Source organism: Hemitrygon akajei, chromosome 31 (genome assembly GCF_048418815.1).
Source record: "Hemitrygon akajei chromosome 31, sHemAka1.3, whole genome shotgun sequence".
NCBI lineage: Eukaryota > Metazoa > Chordata > Chondrichthyes > Myliobatiformes > Dasyatidae > Hemitrygon > Hemitrygon akajei.
Window position 1 is genome coordinate 29,751,849 of NC_133154.1, and position 15,811 is coordinate 29,767,659.

At 43.9% G+C, this 15,811-nt stretch overlaps 1 protein-coding gene across 1 annotated transcript; it reads right to left on the reverse strand.

Moving 5' to 3' along the window:
* Nucleotides 1–226: 226 nt before the first annotated feature.
* Nucleotides 227–12,736, reverse strand: LOC140719204 (guanylate-binding protein 1-like). The gene is made up of 9 exons (XM_073033642.1): nt 12,565–12,736; nt 11,753–11,880; nt 11,071–11,180; nt 8,999–9,186; nt 7,906–8,151; nt 6,275–6,555; nt 5,489–5,701; nt 4,092–4,194; nt 227–621 (listed from the first exon to the last, which is right to left on the reverse strand). Exons 1-9 carry the CDS (start codon nt 12,734–12,736, stop codon nt 227–229), a joined length of 1,836 nt encoding a protein of 611 aa, XP_072889743.1.
* Between the last annotated feature and the right edge of the window lie 3,075 nt (nt 12,737–15,811).

The window sequence follows — 15,811 nt, forward strand, 5'->3', positions numbered from 1 at the left end:
GATCAGAGTGGGATGGGGTGAGTTGGAAGCTGTTAGGGATGTTACAGGGTTGGTGCGGTGGACACTTTTCTCAATGTACGCATCTTTTTTGACTACTTTCCTGCTTTGTATTTTACAGTGCCCACCACAGTTAGCAGCACAGGAAAAATCACAGGGACATACTTTATTATGAATTTCATGAAACTCCATTCTATTGCCTCTTCATACTACTTCTTTGGGCATATTTCTAAATTTTTGACTGCTTTTTTGCTTTGAATCGTTTGTATTTTACCACAGCGACTGCCATAGTTAGCACCACAGCAAAAATCGCAGGGACATACTTTTTTAAGAAGTTTATGAAACTCCATTTTCTTTCCTCTTCATATTTCTTCTCCAGGTGCTCATACATCTGCTGAGCCCTTTCCGCATCCTTCATCCTGCCCTCGACTTTGTATTTCTCCATCTCACTCCTCATATGCTCCATGGCTTCCTTCAGTTCCTCCGCACTGCACTTTTTACCCTCCTCAAGCCACTTCCTGATCTGCTCCTTGATCTCCTTATCCCTGCATTCCTCAGCCACCTTCCTCTTCTGCTCCATCTTCTTCATCTCCTGTTTCACCCTTGAGAGCTCCTCTTCCAAAGCTGACAAAAGGGGCAGAGGATGAATTGGTTAGTCCATGCAGAGAGTGGTGAAGGGGGTCAATTCTCTACTGAGTGTGACAAGACCTTGAGAGGGAGCTTCACTCACTGTTCAGCTGAAGACGACACACATAAAATGGTTCAGGAGCTCAGTAGATCAGGCAGCATCTATGGAACTGAATAGACAGTTCAGGACTGAGAAGGAAGGGGGAAAGATGCCAGAATAAAAATGTGGACTATAGGAGAAAGGGAAGGAGCAGGGTACTCAGGGTAGTAATAGGCAGGTGACAAGAACTAAAAGGCCAGAGTGGAGAAAAGTGGAAGGAGCAGGGGAAATTTGTTTACCAGAAGGAAAAATCAATATTCATGCCATCAGGTTGGAGGCTTCTTAGATGGAATATAAGGTGTTGTTCCTCCACCCCTGAGGGTGGCTTCTTCTTGGCACAAGAGGAGGCCATTGACCAACATGTCGGAACTGGAATGGGAATCGAAATTTAAATGTTTGGTCACTGGTAAGCCCTACGTGTGGTGGAAGGTGCAGAGGTGATCGACGAAGTGGACCCCCAATTTACGGTGGGTCTCACCAATGTAAAGACCGCATCAGGAGTGCCAGACACAATGAACGACTCCAGTAGATTTGCAGGTGTCTCACCTGGAAGGACCTTTTGGGTCCCTGAATGGAGATGACGGAGAAGGTGTATGGGCAAGTGTTGCACTTAGGGGGAGATACTTGGGGGGGGGGGCATGGGGACGAATGGATAAGTGAATTGCAGAAGAAGCGAATGCTGCAGACAGCAAAGAGAAGGGGATGTAAAGATATGTTTAGTGGTACGATCCCTTTGGAGACGGTGGAAATTGCAGGTGATGATGTGTTAGATGTAGAGACTCCAGGGATAGTAGGTAAGGACAAGAGGAACTCTATCATTGTTAAAGCTGTGGAAGATGGGGTGAGTGTGGATATTCGGAAATGAAAGAGATGCGGGTGAGGTCAGTATCAACAGTGGATGGAGGGAAATTTCATTCTTTGAAGGGCATCACTGTTCAACCTGTTTTGGTTCCAAAAAGTAATTTTTTAGATATTTCTCAGATTATTCTTTACAAATACACACGCAATCAACAGCAACATAGTTAATGTCAACAATCAACAACTCATGAGATGTGCCATTTCCAACCTAGAAGTCAGTAGCCAACAGAGTCTTATTTCAGAACTAGGATGAGAGGAAGCATTGTACAGGGCATATGGCAGTTCATCTTCTCAGTGCCAATGGACACCAACTACCGCAAGATCCTGTCCCCCTCTCATCTCTGTCCTCCTTCTCAATCCTCTCTGTTCCTTGATCGGCCCCCAGATATACTCCTGATAGAAGAGGCAAATGTGAACTTTGTCCATGACCCTTGGGGAGGGGAAACTCCCCTGCTTCCCCTCTACATCTCTCATAAAAGTCAGAACAATTCTTGGAAATGGGCTGTCCTCCAGCCTATTAAAGTGCTAGTTGTTAAAGTTCTAGTACATGGACCCTGCCCATCTGTGTCCTAGAATAAGCTTTGCCCACAATAGGTGGTGGTCCGAGCACAGCACCAGCTGTATTGGAGAACGGTATGGACACACCTCATGAGCTGTGCCATTTACAACCTAGAAGTCAGTAGCCAGTGGATACTTATTATAGGGATGCAGGGACAAGGATGAGAGGAGCCATCGTACAGGACACACAGCAATCCATCTCCTCACCATCAATGACACCAACACTCCCAATTACAACAGGTACCTGTCCTCTCCAGGCAGAAGCCACTCATAGCTGACACGTGCATTCCTCACTCTGCAGCGGGTGTCCCAAACCCACCAGCTCTTTCCATCTCCAACACAATCCTAACCTCAGGATCAGTGGTGGAGGAATCCTCAGACACCTCAGGGGAATCTGGGCCTGTTAGTGAGCACAGGGGAGGGACCCTCTCCACATCAGGTGTCAGACTGAAGGATTGCCCCATTGTTCCTGAAACACGTCTTCATGTAGAGATAAGCTTCGCACATTCTCTGAACCCAGGTAAACAACTCCAGAGAAATTAATACTTGTTAAGAAATGGGCAGCTCTTGGCCTACCCTGGTGTCTGAACATAAAACCCAACATTTATGGTCTGTGTCTTTTGTTACCCAGTTCACTGCACCAGCAACACTTGGAGGTCCACTAACCACTGGAGCAAACTTAGAGAGGGGTCAGTACCCACGGCTTTTTTCCATTCCCTTAACCCACAGCCACGATCAGTGTAAATACCGGGGACCCACTCCTGCAGTCGCTGTGGTTCTAACCTACACTATCCAACTCCTCTCTCATCCTGTTGTATTCTCCCTTGTGTAGGCATAATACACTGGGTTTTTCTTCAAACCATTTGAATGAAAAATTTGGTCATCTTCTGATCAGCCTTTCCAAGATGATCCCCAACAAAACAAGAGCTTTATCCTCTCTCATTACACATGATCAGGAAAAGATAGCACATTCCCTTGTAGGTTCAGTAACACACTCTTTTGGAAAACTATCATGGATGCACTCTATGAAGTCCTCCTCAAGATTGCCTTCAACAATGTAATCTGTCCAATCAGTGAGCTCCATCACACCAGCCGATCTATTTTAACATGCATGCTTATTGCCTCTTCCACTGTAACATTATTTTTTAATGCCATCACTGGGTCCTGCTGCTCCTTGTCTTCTACCATCTTTCCCCTCTCACTCTTGGCCTCCCATGACTCCCAGTATCCCACAACCACTTAACCCCTCTGAGCCCTCCTCTTTTTACCTCCCTACTTCGTACAATTCCTCTGATCCTCCGCCCACCCCTGACCACAACCCCACCTCCTGCCATGTCTTCAATACCCTGTCTAATCTTCCTCTCTCTGAAGCGGAGAGTTCTGTCCTCAGCCAGGGCTTTCCCTTCTCCTCCTTGTGCTGACACCTCGATATGTTCAGAATTCACCAACATACAGTATGATGTGAATTTGTTTTTGTATGGCAGCAGTACTATATAGGGCAAAGACGTATCCTCTATACATTTCAAAAATAAATGAACAGTGCACAATAAAAGGTTAATGAGTTGGTATTTATGCTTGAGTTCCAATGACATCATATGCCAAGCCCTTCTGCTGTCTCTGCACCTATATCTTTTCAACAAGGATTACGCACTCCTCACTGATGACCCCTACTCCAGCCTCAAATCTACCTCCTCCTCTTGGGCACCCCACTCTGGATTTCTGTTTATGTTCTTCGAGAGACCCAACACCAACTGCTTAATATGAATATGTCCAAGAACATCAGCACACCCCTCCCTGATCTCATTATGTCTTTGGTCCTTCTGATGAACTCTGAGGTGGAGTACCCAGCAGGACTGCCTCACATTTTTAGTTTTCAGACTCGAAGAGTTAATTTTAAATCTACAGCTACACCCTGACCTCAATATTTTGAGCATTTTGGTTATTTTCTCACCAGAGATACGCATTTGTTCCTCCGTCAACTTGCTGTCCATCTCCTGTACATGGTCTAGTCGGTGTTTTTCCTCTTCCAGGAAGTGGGTAAGGACAGCCGACCCCTACAGAGAAGAGAAGATACAATCATTCATGTTCAACTCTCTCCCACCACTCTAGTCCACAAGGGACCAGAGACAGGCTCTCACCATCAAATGTCTAGTGTTGGGGATTAATACACAATTAGGGAACTCTTCTTACCAATTGACAGTAAATTGGTAAGACCACAATTGGAGACTACAAACAATTTATACCATGGCCTTGAATGAAGGCAGAAAATGTGTTTAAATGACACAAGGATAAGTTGTAAAAATGACACACAGACATGACGAAGAGTAGAGAGGTGGGTTCTGTGAATGTTCAAGGATCAGGCAAATTGAACACAATGTGGGATAATGTAAAGTATCCATTATGGCAAAAAGATAAATAGAAGCATATTATCCAAATGGGAGAATTTGTGAGGCTCTGAGATGTAGAGGGATCTGGGTGTTCTAGTGCAAGATTTGCAAAAATGTTTGTGTGCAAGTAAGTGGGAGAGATGGCGTGTGTTACAAAAGTAGAAGGGTAGTATTTCAGTTATATCATATTTTGTTGAGATTACATCAGGATTATAGACAGTATAGGTCTCCTTTAACACTAACACACTGGAAGCAGTTCAGAGATGGGTTCCTGGATTGATACCTGGAAGGACAAATTACCTTATTAGAGAAGGTAGGACAGTTTGTGATTAGACACTTCTGTGGTAAAGTCCAGAACTAGGAGTCGTGAACTGGATGGTTAGTGTAGGGGAGAAGGTCATGAATCACAAAGCTGAGTGTGATAAACAGGTAGTGGATCAATGGGGATAAGAGCCAAGCATTTTTTTCTCAACTCATGATTTGGTTTTTGGAACTCTCGCCATTGAAACACAGTGGAAGCAGAGAGTGGAGACATTTGAAGGGAGAGATTAGAAGCCTCTTGAATAGCAGTCCTGAAAGAAATTCCCACAGCCCATGGATACTCTGCTCCATTACTCACTCTCCAACCACTGAATCCCCTCTCACATCTTATGGACATCGCTCCCATTTTGAATGTTTTTAATCATGTATCCCTTCCCATAGCTCCACAAGCACTTACCCTCATCTGTGACAAATCCCACCCACTGAAACTCCCCCACAGCCCACTGACACTGATTTCCTGATCACAGATTCACTCCACCCAGTTAAAGATGTTGCAGTGAGTGGAAATTAAATTCAGATGTGTTGGGTGGCATGGAGAGAGACGAGGGTGGGTGGAGTTTTCTGCATCCTGGTAAGGCAGAGGAAAGAAAAGCTCTGAGAATTGTAAAGTAAATGCCTTGCTCTATAATATTGAACACACCTCCATTTCATCCTTGGTATTTTCTTCATACTCCTTGATGGCCTTATCAAGTTCTGCCTTCAGCTCCTGGAAACCACCAGGTCTCTGGTAATGTCCAGATGCCAGGTTTTCTTTAATTGATGACATTTCTTTTGCTAGATGTGCCTTACATTGCTCTTGTGACTTTTCCTTGATCTTGACCATGAGAGACTTGTAAGTAGAGCTCATTGTCTCCTGGGAGTGAAGGAAAATTGTACAATAAACTAGGATAGCAAGTATTGTACTCTGACTGGTGTCTCCAGTGGGAGATCTGTACACTAACTGTGTCTCTGAGTTGCTCTCTCTGGGAGAGATCCATACAATGACCACTGTCTCTCAGGGGTCTATCTGTACACTAACTGTGTCTCTGAGTTGCTCTCTCTGGGAGAGATCCATACAGTGACCACTGTCTCTCAGGGGTCTATCTGTACACTAACTGAGTCTCTGAGTTGCTCTCTCTCTCTGGGAGAATTCTGTATCACTGAGTTGCTCTCTCTCAGGGAGGGATCTGTACACTGACCGTATCTCTGAGGTACTCTCTCTCTCAGGGAGAGATCTGTACACTGACAAGGAGTGATCTGTATACAAACCGGTGTCTCTTCACCACTCTCACTCAGGATGACCTGCGCTATCTGGTTGCTCTCGGACCCTCACTTTCAGGATGATATCTATAATGTCTGTCTCTCAGTCTATGTTGTAACAGGTTGTGTCCGGGGACTGGTGTTCAGAGATGAGACAGTTGGTAATCACTGAAGATTAGAAGCTCACCTTAAGCTGTTCAATGTGTTTGCCACTGTTGTTGTTCATAGATCTTTTGTGGAAGATATTGAATGCCTCTATACTCTTCATATTGTAATACTCTGTGAGTTTGTTCATAGTAAGCGAGTTAGCTTCTGAGAATTTTTTCATTTCATCATCATAGAATTTCAGGGCCTCATCTACAGCTGCTTGGTTTTCCACCTCCACTAATTTGGCGACACTGCTCTTCACACACGGTAGGACCCCATCCGCCATCATGCCCACGTAGGCCTTGGTCAATTCAACAAGTCCTGTGTGGGATGTTTCTGGAGGTCAGCACCTGGAGATCTGATCACAACCTCAATCCCCACTCTTCACATCCCAATTAACCCAATCTATTCACATTCACGTCCACCCCTGCCTTCCCATTGTTCATAGTCTCAATGGGACCCCACCACTTTCCCATTCAATGCCACAGTCAACACTCCCAATTCATCCCATTCAATACCACAATTGATATTCCCAATGAGATCCCACACCTTCCCAATCACTCACAGTGAGTGGACTCCATCTCTTTCCTTTCACTCTTACCCTCTACACCCATGCTAGTATCCCACACTATCCCACTCATTCCCGTCATCCAAATCCCTTCCAATTCAATCTCACTGTCCACACTCCCATGTACTCCAATAGTATATTCCCATTCCAGGCATGTGTTCTGGACTGAGACCCTTCATCAGGACTGGAAAGGAAGGGGAGATAGCAGAATAAGAAGGTGGGGGGGCAGGAAAAAGTACAAGATGGCAGGTGATAGGTGATACTGGGAGAGGAGGAGGAGGAGTTGAAGTAGAGAGATGGGAATTTGATTGGTGAAAGAGATAAAGGGCTGGAGTAGGGGGAATCTGATGGATAATGGAAGAAAGGGAAGGGGAAGGAACAACAGGGGAAGGTGACTGGCAGGTAGGAAGTTAGAGAAATTTATGTTCATGCCATTAGGTTGGAGGCATCCCAGACAATATAAGCTGGCCTCATCATGCCAGTAGAGAAGACCATGGACTGACATGTTAGAAAGGGAATAGGAAGTAGGATTAAAATGAGTGGCCACCAGGAAATCTCACTTTTTGTGGCAGATGGAGTGAAGGTGCTCCAACTGATGGCATGAACATCGATTTCTTGAACTTCAAGTAATTATCACTACCCCCATCTCTTTCACCATTCCCCATGTTTGTTTCCCTCTCACACCTCTTCTCACCTGCCCATCACCTTTATCTAGTGCTCCAACCCCTTCCCTTCCCTTTCTACCATGGTCACCAGTCCACTCCTTTCAGATTCCCCCTTCTCCAGCCCATTATCTCTTTCACCAATCAACTTCCCAGCTCCTTTTTCACCTTGCACCCTCTCCCAATTTCACCTCATACTTCTTCCTTCTTGCCCACCCTCATCTTCTTATTCTGACATCTCCCCTTCACTTCCAGTCTGGATTAAAATGTCTGGAACAAAATGTCAACAGTTTACTCTTTTCCATAGATGTTGCCTGGCGTGCTGAGCTTCTCCAGCATTTTGTGCGTGTTGCTTTGGATGTTCAGCATCAGCAGATTTTCTCATGCCAGGTTAGTGTGTTATACTGAAGAGAGGTGGTGAGGTTTTGTCCAGTTACTCACTCCTGCCTGTGATCAGCTGATCCCCAACAACTCTCTTGACTTTCTTATGGGTGTGAATGTAATCGATGAAGTTCTGCCGCTTTGTAAAAAAGTCCTCATCCAGATCTTTGTCGTCCAATTCCTGGAGCTGCTTGAGTTTCTTCCAGTGTGTGGGAAGTGGAAATGCAAAGCAGCAACGTGAGGGAAAATGATTGCAGATATACCTACGGAGTTCATTATATTTCTTGTCCTGCTCACTGATCTCACCTGTAAAATAGAACCAGGAATCAGGCAGGAATCACCCTTACTGAGTCTGTTCTCCCATTCCCAAGATGGTGACTATTACCCACAGGGCTGTGTGGAGGAATAGGGGAAGGAGAGGAAGGAAACAGAGGGGAGGCAATTTGCGAGATGTTATGGTGAGGGGCAGGATGTGTGGGAGGAGCATCAAGTGCATTGTAGTTAGGTCATGGGTGACTTGTCATGGAGGGGAATGATGTGACATTGGTGTCATACATGTTAGTTGAGGATCATATTGATTGAGTGGTGTCTGTGTGTGGGAGAGTGGCACCAAGTCATTCATGTGAAACTCTGATGGGAAAGAGTTGTCAGCTGGGTGGGAATGGTGCATTTATACCATCAAAGCAGAGGACAATGTAGATTGGTATCAAGTTATTGCAGGGAGTTGTGAGGTCATGTGAATCGGGTGTAGCTTTTCGCAAACAAAACATAATGAGTGTTTGAAGTTTAATGAAACCTGTAATGTATTTTATTGAACTCCAAAACCTAAATATGAAAAACACCCTAAAATTCCTTACATAATGATGGCATCATGACTAAAACCCCAATTCAATGTCAGTGGTTGTGAATTAGGTACATTTCTCCTAATTACGTTACCCTTCAGGGAATTGAGGTAATGTGAATGTGAACAGGGCAGGGGAATGTAGAGATGTGAAGGAGACTCTGGAGAGTTTGTGCACAGATCATCCAAGGTAACAGGCTGCCCCTCCTCTACCTGCCTCTCACACACTGAATTCAACCCTGCTCTTTCCATTCTATAGCCCCTTCCATGTTCACCATATCTCCTCAGAGACTGGCACTGACACATACTCACTGTCCTTCAGTTTCAGAATGTGCTCCAGGTACTCATTTGGAGTCAAATCTTTTCCATCGATGTTCAAATCCAGTGTCAAATCACGGATCAACCAGACAAATTCAGGGAAGAAACGGACAAAGTCCCAACTGTCACAGGCATCAGGCTGGGACTTCATCTGGATCCGCTTAGACAGTTCAGTCACATAACTGGGAGCAACATCAAGGATAAAGGAATGAAGATCTGGCAGGAAAATAGTGAGGGATGTCAGTCACTGTACAGATCTTCCCCTGAGACAGAGTTACTGAGAGACACTAATTAGTGTGCAGATCTTCCCTTGAGAGAGAGAAAGGGAGAGAGAGAGACTTAATGGCACCTGTCAGAGTATAAATCTCCCCCTTAGAGGGTGGAAATAAAACACTGGTCAGTGTATAGTTGTCCCACTCAGCAAAATGGACTGAAGCACTGGCTGGTGTACAGATCACCCTCTTAGCAAGATGGACTGAAACAGCGGTCGGTGTATAGATTTTCCTCTTAGAAAGAGGGTGGCTAAGTGACACATGTCATTGTGGAGATTTCTCCCTGAGAAAGAGGGTCTCGATGAGTAAAAGGCAAAGCTGTTGGTAGTTGAGAACCCTGGATGTCAAGGAGTGTTGTAACTCTGGTCACGAAAAGAGGAGATGTCTTGATTCAGTTACAGGCAGCTGGGATCAAGTGAATCATTGAATGTATATAGAGGATGCCAGAGTAAACTCAGGATGGAAATTTTGAGGGCAGCAGGGAGAAAGAGGTGACTTTGGCTAAGAAAATTAAGGAGAATTCCTAGTGACTTTATAAATATATTAATGAAAGAAGAGTAACATGGGGGAAAATAGGGCCGCTGAAATACCAAGAAATATCCTTGTGGAACTGCAGGAGACGGGCATAGTTCTCAAGCATTATTTCACTGTCACAGTGGACAGTGAAGAGGAGTCCCAGCAAGTGCAGTGGGATCTTGGTCAGCTGGGCAGCTGGGCTCAGGAATGTCAAATGGAATTCGGGTAAGTACGCAGAGTTACATTGTGGAAGGACAATTGATTATAGGACTTTTGAATGCAAAGGTTCTAGGTGCTTTTGTGCCACTGAAGACCTTGGAGTAGAGGTGCATGGTTGCTTTAAAGGGAGTCACAAGTAGAGAGAACGGGGACATGAAGAAAGTTTTTGGCAGGCTGGCCTTCATCATTTAGTGTGCTAAGTTTGAAGTGTGTGGTTACACTACAGTTGGTGTGGTCATACTTGGAGTGTTGTGTACAGTTGCAGTCACACAATTATAGCAAGGATGTGATTAAACCAGAAAGAGTGCAAAGAAACATTTAGAAGGATGTTGCCAGGAGTCATGGAACTGAGAGGTTAGACACCATGGCGTTAATTCTTTGGAACATAGAAGATTGAGGGGTGATCTCATAGCTGTAATAATAAAATCATGAAGGACATTGATAGGGTCAGTGGTCTTTGTTTTTGAGTCTGAGGAAATGAAAACTACAGGATACAGTATTATGGTCAGAGTGAAATGATCAATAAGAATTGAGATGTATTTTTTTTTTATTGACAAAGGGTGGTGATTATATTGAACCAACTAACAGAGGAAGTGGGTGAGGCATGTACATTAGACACATTTGTGAAGTATGTGAACACATATGAGGATATTGAGAATTCAGAGGGATATTGAATTCAGAGGGATATTGAGAATTCAGAGGGATACATGCTGTAAAACAGGATCAGCCTGAGAATACATTTTAGTCAGAATGGACAAGCATGACTGAAGGGATGCTTTCCCTGCTGTATAACTCAATGTCTCTGTGATTGAGAGACAATGGTTAGTGTACAGATATATGCCAAAAGAAAGGGGCACAGAAACATCAGTCTGTGCACGGATATCCCACTGAGAGAGATGGGCTGACATAAATTCAACAATGTACAATATCTCCCTAATAGAGTGGGACTGAGAAGCATCAGTCACAGCAGTTATACCTGAGAGAGAGGAACTGAGAGACACTGGTCACTGTAGAGATATCACCCTGAATGAGAAGGACTGAGACACCAGTAAAGGATACTGTAGGTCTTGCAGGGATTGCTGGTCTATTTGTTTTTTACCATTGTAGATGAGGATGCTGCTCAGAAGGATAGCCAGTGAGTAGATGGAATGATCATTGGCAGTGTCTCCCTGCAGGTACAACAAACAACCAGTTAGTGAGAGTTCTTGCCCTGAGATCAGTCTAATAGATAACCATTCAATTTCTGGACATTTCTTGCACAGTGTTTACAGAGGTTGGTGGGTGAGGCTTCCCTCCACAGCATCCTTCCTGTCAATGCCACCAGTGGCAGGTGTATGGCCAAGGGAAGCCTTACAGAGTGAGTCTCCGCCAGTGTTCACCACTAGAGTGCTGGGGGAGATCACACTGTCATTGTACCTTAACATCCTTTTCATTTGGAAAGGATGGGATTGGGAATTGGTAGGGGTAGGAGAGGAAACTTGGAATGGATCACATACAGTTCCAATAGAAAATATGGCAGAATTCCTACCAGAAGCTCAGTGTGAACCTGTGATGACAATGTTAGTTAATTAATTAACTAATTTTAACTTTAACTCAGGATTGTAAACAACATTTAACCATCCAAACTGCCTGTCGAGGGATTTGAACTCGGTCAGTGGATCTTTCCTCTGTCTGTGGATTACCCATTTGGTAATGAAACCACTGTTTTGGGGAGGGGGATAGTTGTGAGGGAGGGACTGACCTTCTCAGGATCTCCCAAACACTCGGTGTCCAACAACAGGAGGACCTCATTGGGTCTCTGAGGAAGGAATTGACACAACATCCAGATTCCTTTGGTGAGAGACTGGACAGTTGAATCCACTGAGAATCCTACAGAAGGAGAGAGACAGAGGTGAACTTTGCAAATACAAATGGCAAGTTCCATAGCCCAAAGACGTGCAAGTTGTGAGTACCCTATCCCTTGTTTGTGAGAGAGCGATAGGGTTTGGCAGGAATTGTTGGGAACATGGGAAGAATAAATGAGATTGTTGTAGAGTCTGTGAAAAAAAAAAAAAATGATTGATGGTCGACCCAGAGTTGTTTTTGCAGCAAGTAACTCTGGTTGCCATTGACGAGACCAGTGTGCCTTCTGCATCTGAGATATGATGCAAACATGCAGCTTAAATTCCCCAGATCTCTCTGGATCCATTATCCAAAAACAGTGATGGGAACACCAATGTTTCACCAATGGAGGTCTTCAGTACATCTCCCACCACTGACAGCATGATGATACAAGTCTGCTCTGTGTGTCCCAGGTCTCAGGATAATTTCAGCATATTGTTACTTTATTGTCACCAAACAATTGATACTAGAGCGTACAATCATCACAGCGATATTTGATTCTGTGCTTCGCGCTCCCTGAAGTACAAATCAATAGTAAATGTAATATAAATTTAAATTATAAATAAAAAATAGAAGAGGGAAAGTAAGGTAGTGCAAAAAAGATGTAGTGCAAGATAGTTATTAAGCAGAGGTGAAAGGTTAGAGGTGGAAGTTTACAACCACTGCCCTTACCCTTCTTGACTCCCGCAAGACAGTTCATGAGGTAGGACTTCCCTGTACGAGCAGCACCAACCACAGACACAACAACCATTGGAACTTCAATGGACTGGAGGACCTTCAGAGCCTCTGGGTTAGTCTGAAGCTTCCCGTCCTTGTAAAAAATGAGCTGCAAGGGTTTCTCCATCTTCTGTTAGGTGGCGGCAGTGTCCCCAGCTACTGACATCAGAGAGTCCTGTCCCGAAATGTCTACAAAATCAGAGCAAAGGTATCACACACTGATTGAATGACTGTTATTGGAACAGAGAAAACACAGAGCACATCAGCAAGACATCTGCATCTCAATCCTAAACCCCTGGAGTAGATTCCAAACTTTCATTTATCCTGTGGGATCTGTTAATCTCTGGTGCATACCAATCCCTGATACCATAGATTGTAATCCAGCCTCCACATCACTACTGCAGATCTTTTATTTTATATATATACTGCCTCTGAACTCTGAATAGATTACAGCCTATAATTAACTCCTAGGAATCTGTTATTCAACATATTATCTCCCCAAACCCCTGCATTAGATCCAAACATCTAAAGCACTCCCAGTGATCTGTTTATTTTCTATATAGAAACCTCCAAACCCTTGGATTAGGTCTCATCCTGTAGCTCACTCCCAGGAATCTATTGTTGTATAACATAACACCCCAAAGAACCCTTCTGCTACTCACTCCAAGGTATCAGTTGTGAAATTGTCATGGTCCTGACTGAACTGCGGCAGGCCTCCAAGATCCAGCGCTCCAATTCCCCAGAGACAGCTGCCACTGTCCCTTATAGTCTCACACTGCCAATTATTGGCTACCACATTCCATCATGGAAAGTCTCTACTTAAAAGCCATGTGCCGAGCACTCAGTGTGCACTAATAGGAGTTCCATTTCTAGTACTATTGTTTGTGATTTGGGCTTTGGATTTTGTTTGTGTCATCTTGTTTATTTTGAGTCTGAATTAATTCTGGACCTTACTCTGCACTTGGGTTAACAACCATCCATAGGTCTCTTGTTACAGCACGATTGAGCCATCATGAACCGGAGTGGCTGCCAGTTTCAGGTATGTTCAAGCTAGAGACTCTGTCAATACTCATCTATCTCTCATCAGGAAGGCCTCAAAGCTCTCTGCTTCTTTCTTGACAAAGAAAAACAACAGACTCCCTTACACCACTACCTTCTTCTGACTGACAGAACTAGTCCTCACCCGGAAAAATTTTCTTGTCGGGTCCTCCCACTTTCTCTGAACCCAAGAGAAGCTTCAGCCACTGGCATGGGCCCAAGTTATGTAGAATAGTCTATGTTTGAAACCTTGCCCAGTTTTACTCTTCAATTCTTCCTCCGCTACATTGATGTGCTGCTTCATGCACCCACACATGTCAGTAAGTGAAAGATTGGACCAGAGTTAGGTATCGGGGAAAGTATTCAAATGCAAAATTGAAATAGCAGGTACGATGGGTTAAATAGTTTGAAGTGCATCTATTTTAATGCTTGGAGTATTATGGGTAAAGTTGATGAACTGAGAACATGAATCAGTACATGAAGATATGATGTTGTAGCCATTCCTGAAACAGTTGTGAGAGTGGCAGTAATGGGTGAATAATGTATTGAATTTTAGAAAAGATAGAGAAGGAAATAAAATGGGGGTGGAGTTGTGCTACTACTCAGGGACGATATCACAGCTGCTCTCAGAGCAGACATAATGGAGGGGTCAGATACTGAGTCCATTGGGTAGAACTCATTTTTTCTGGCAAGTCCTTTTTATCTGACAGTTCTAGAGGGTGTTTAAAGATCAATTACACAGAAAGGAGAAAAGATATGTTCCTGTTAGAAGGAAGGATGGGGATCGAAAGATCAGAGAACCTTGCATGTCCAGAGAGGTGATGGAATTTATTCAAGAAGAAAAAGGAAAAGTATGTAAAGCTTCAGAAGTAGGGATCAAACGGAGCATATGAGGAGTATAAAGAACCAGAAAAGAATGAAAGAAGGGAATTGGGAAAGCCAGGAGTGGCCTTGAAAAGTCCTTGGCAAGTAGGATTTAGGTGAATCTCAAAGCATTCTATACATACATCAAGAGCAAGATGATAATTAGAGAGTGGGTGGAACTATTCAAGTATAAAGGATGAACCACCTTCTTGGATGTGGAGAAAGTGAGTGTGGTACTTAATAAGTTCTTTGCTTCAGTATTTGCCAAGAAAAAAGATATGGAGGATCAGGAGATCAATGCTGAGTGTATAAATACATTTGAGCATTTAGAGTTCAAGGAGGAGGAAATGTTGGGTCTCTGAATGAGAATTAAAGTGGATGAGTCCCCAGGACCTGATGGGATTTACCACAGGTTATTGAAGGATGCAAGGGGTAACAATGCTTGGGCCTTGACCAGTATCTTCATGTCCTCTGTAGCTACAGTTGAGGACCTGGAGGACTGGTGAGTGGCTAATGTTGTACCTCTATTTAAGAAGTGAACAAATGAAAATCTTGGGAACTATAGAGCGGTGAGTCTCATGTTAGTTGTACAGAAGTTGCTGGAGAAAATTCTTAGGAATAGGATATATCAGCATTTGGAAACTCATGGCCTAATTAGAGAGAACCAGCATTGTTTTGTGTGGCGCAAGTTGTGTCCTACCAACTTGATTGGTTATTTGATGTGACAAAAGAGATTGATGAAGGTAGGGCAGTGGATGTTGCTTTCATTGATTTTATTAAGGCATTTGACAAAGTCCCTCATGGGAGGCTAATCCAGAAGATTAAGATGCATAGGATCCATGAGGAATTGGCTGTTTGGATTCAAAGTGGCTTCCGCATAAAAGACAGAGGGTAGTGGTTGAAGAGAATTCAGAGAATAAATTAATGGTGTTCCACAGGGATCTGTGCTGGGGTCTCAGACGTTTGTGAAATATATGAATGACCTGGAAGAAAATGTAAATGGGTGGGTTAGTAATGATACCACGATTGGTGGAATTGTAGATAGTGTAGAAGACTGGTTAAGAATACAGCACAACATAGATCAGTTACAGATATGGGCTGAGAAATGGCAGATGTAGTTTAGCCCAGATTAATGTGAGGTGTTGCACCTTGGCAGGGCAAATGCAAGGTGACATATATTGTTAAAGGCAAGATCATTTACAGTGTTGCTGAGCAGGGAGGTCTTGGGATCCAAGTATGTAGCTCCTTAAAAGTGGCTACACAGGTCACAATTATGGTTAAGAATGCATAAGGAATGTTT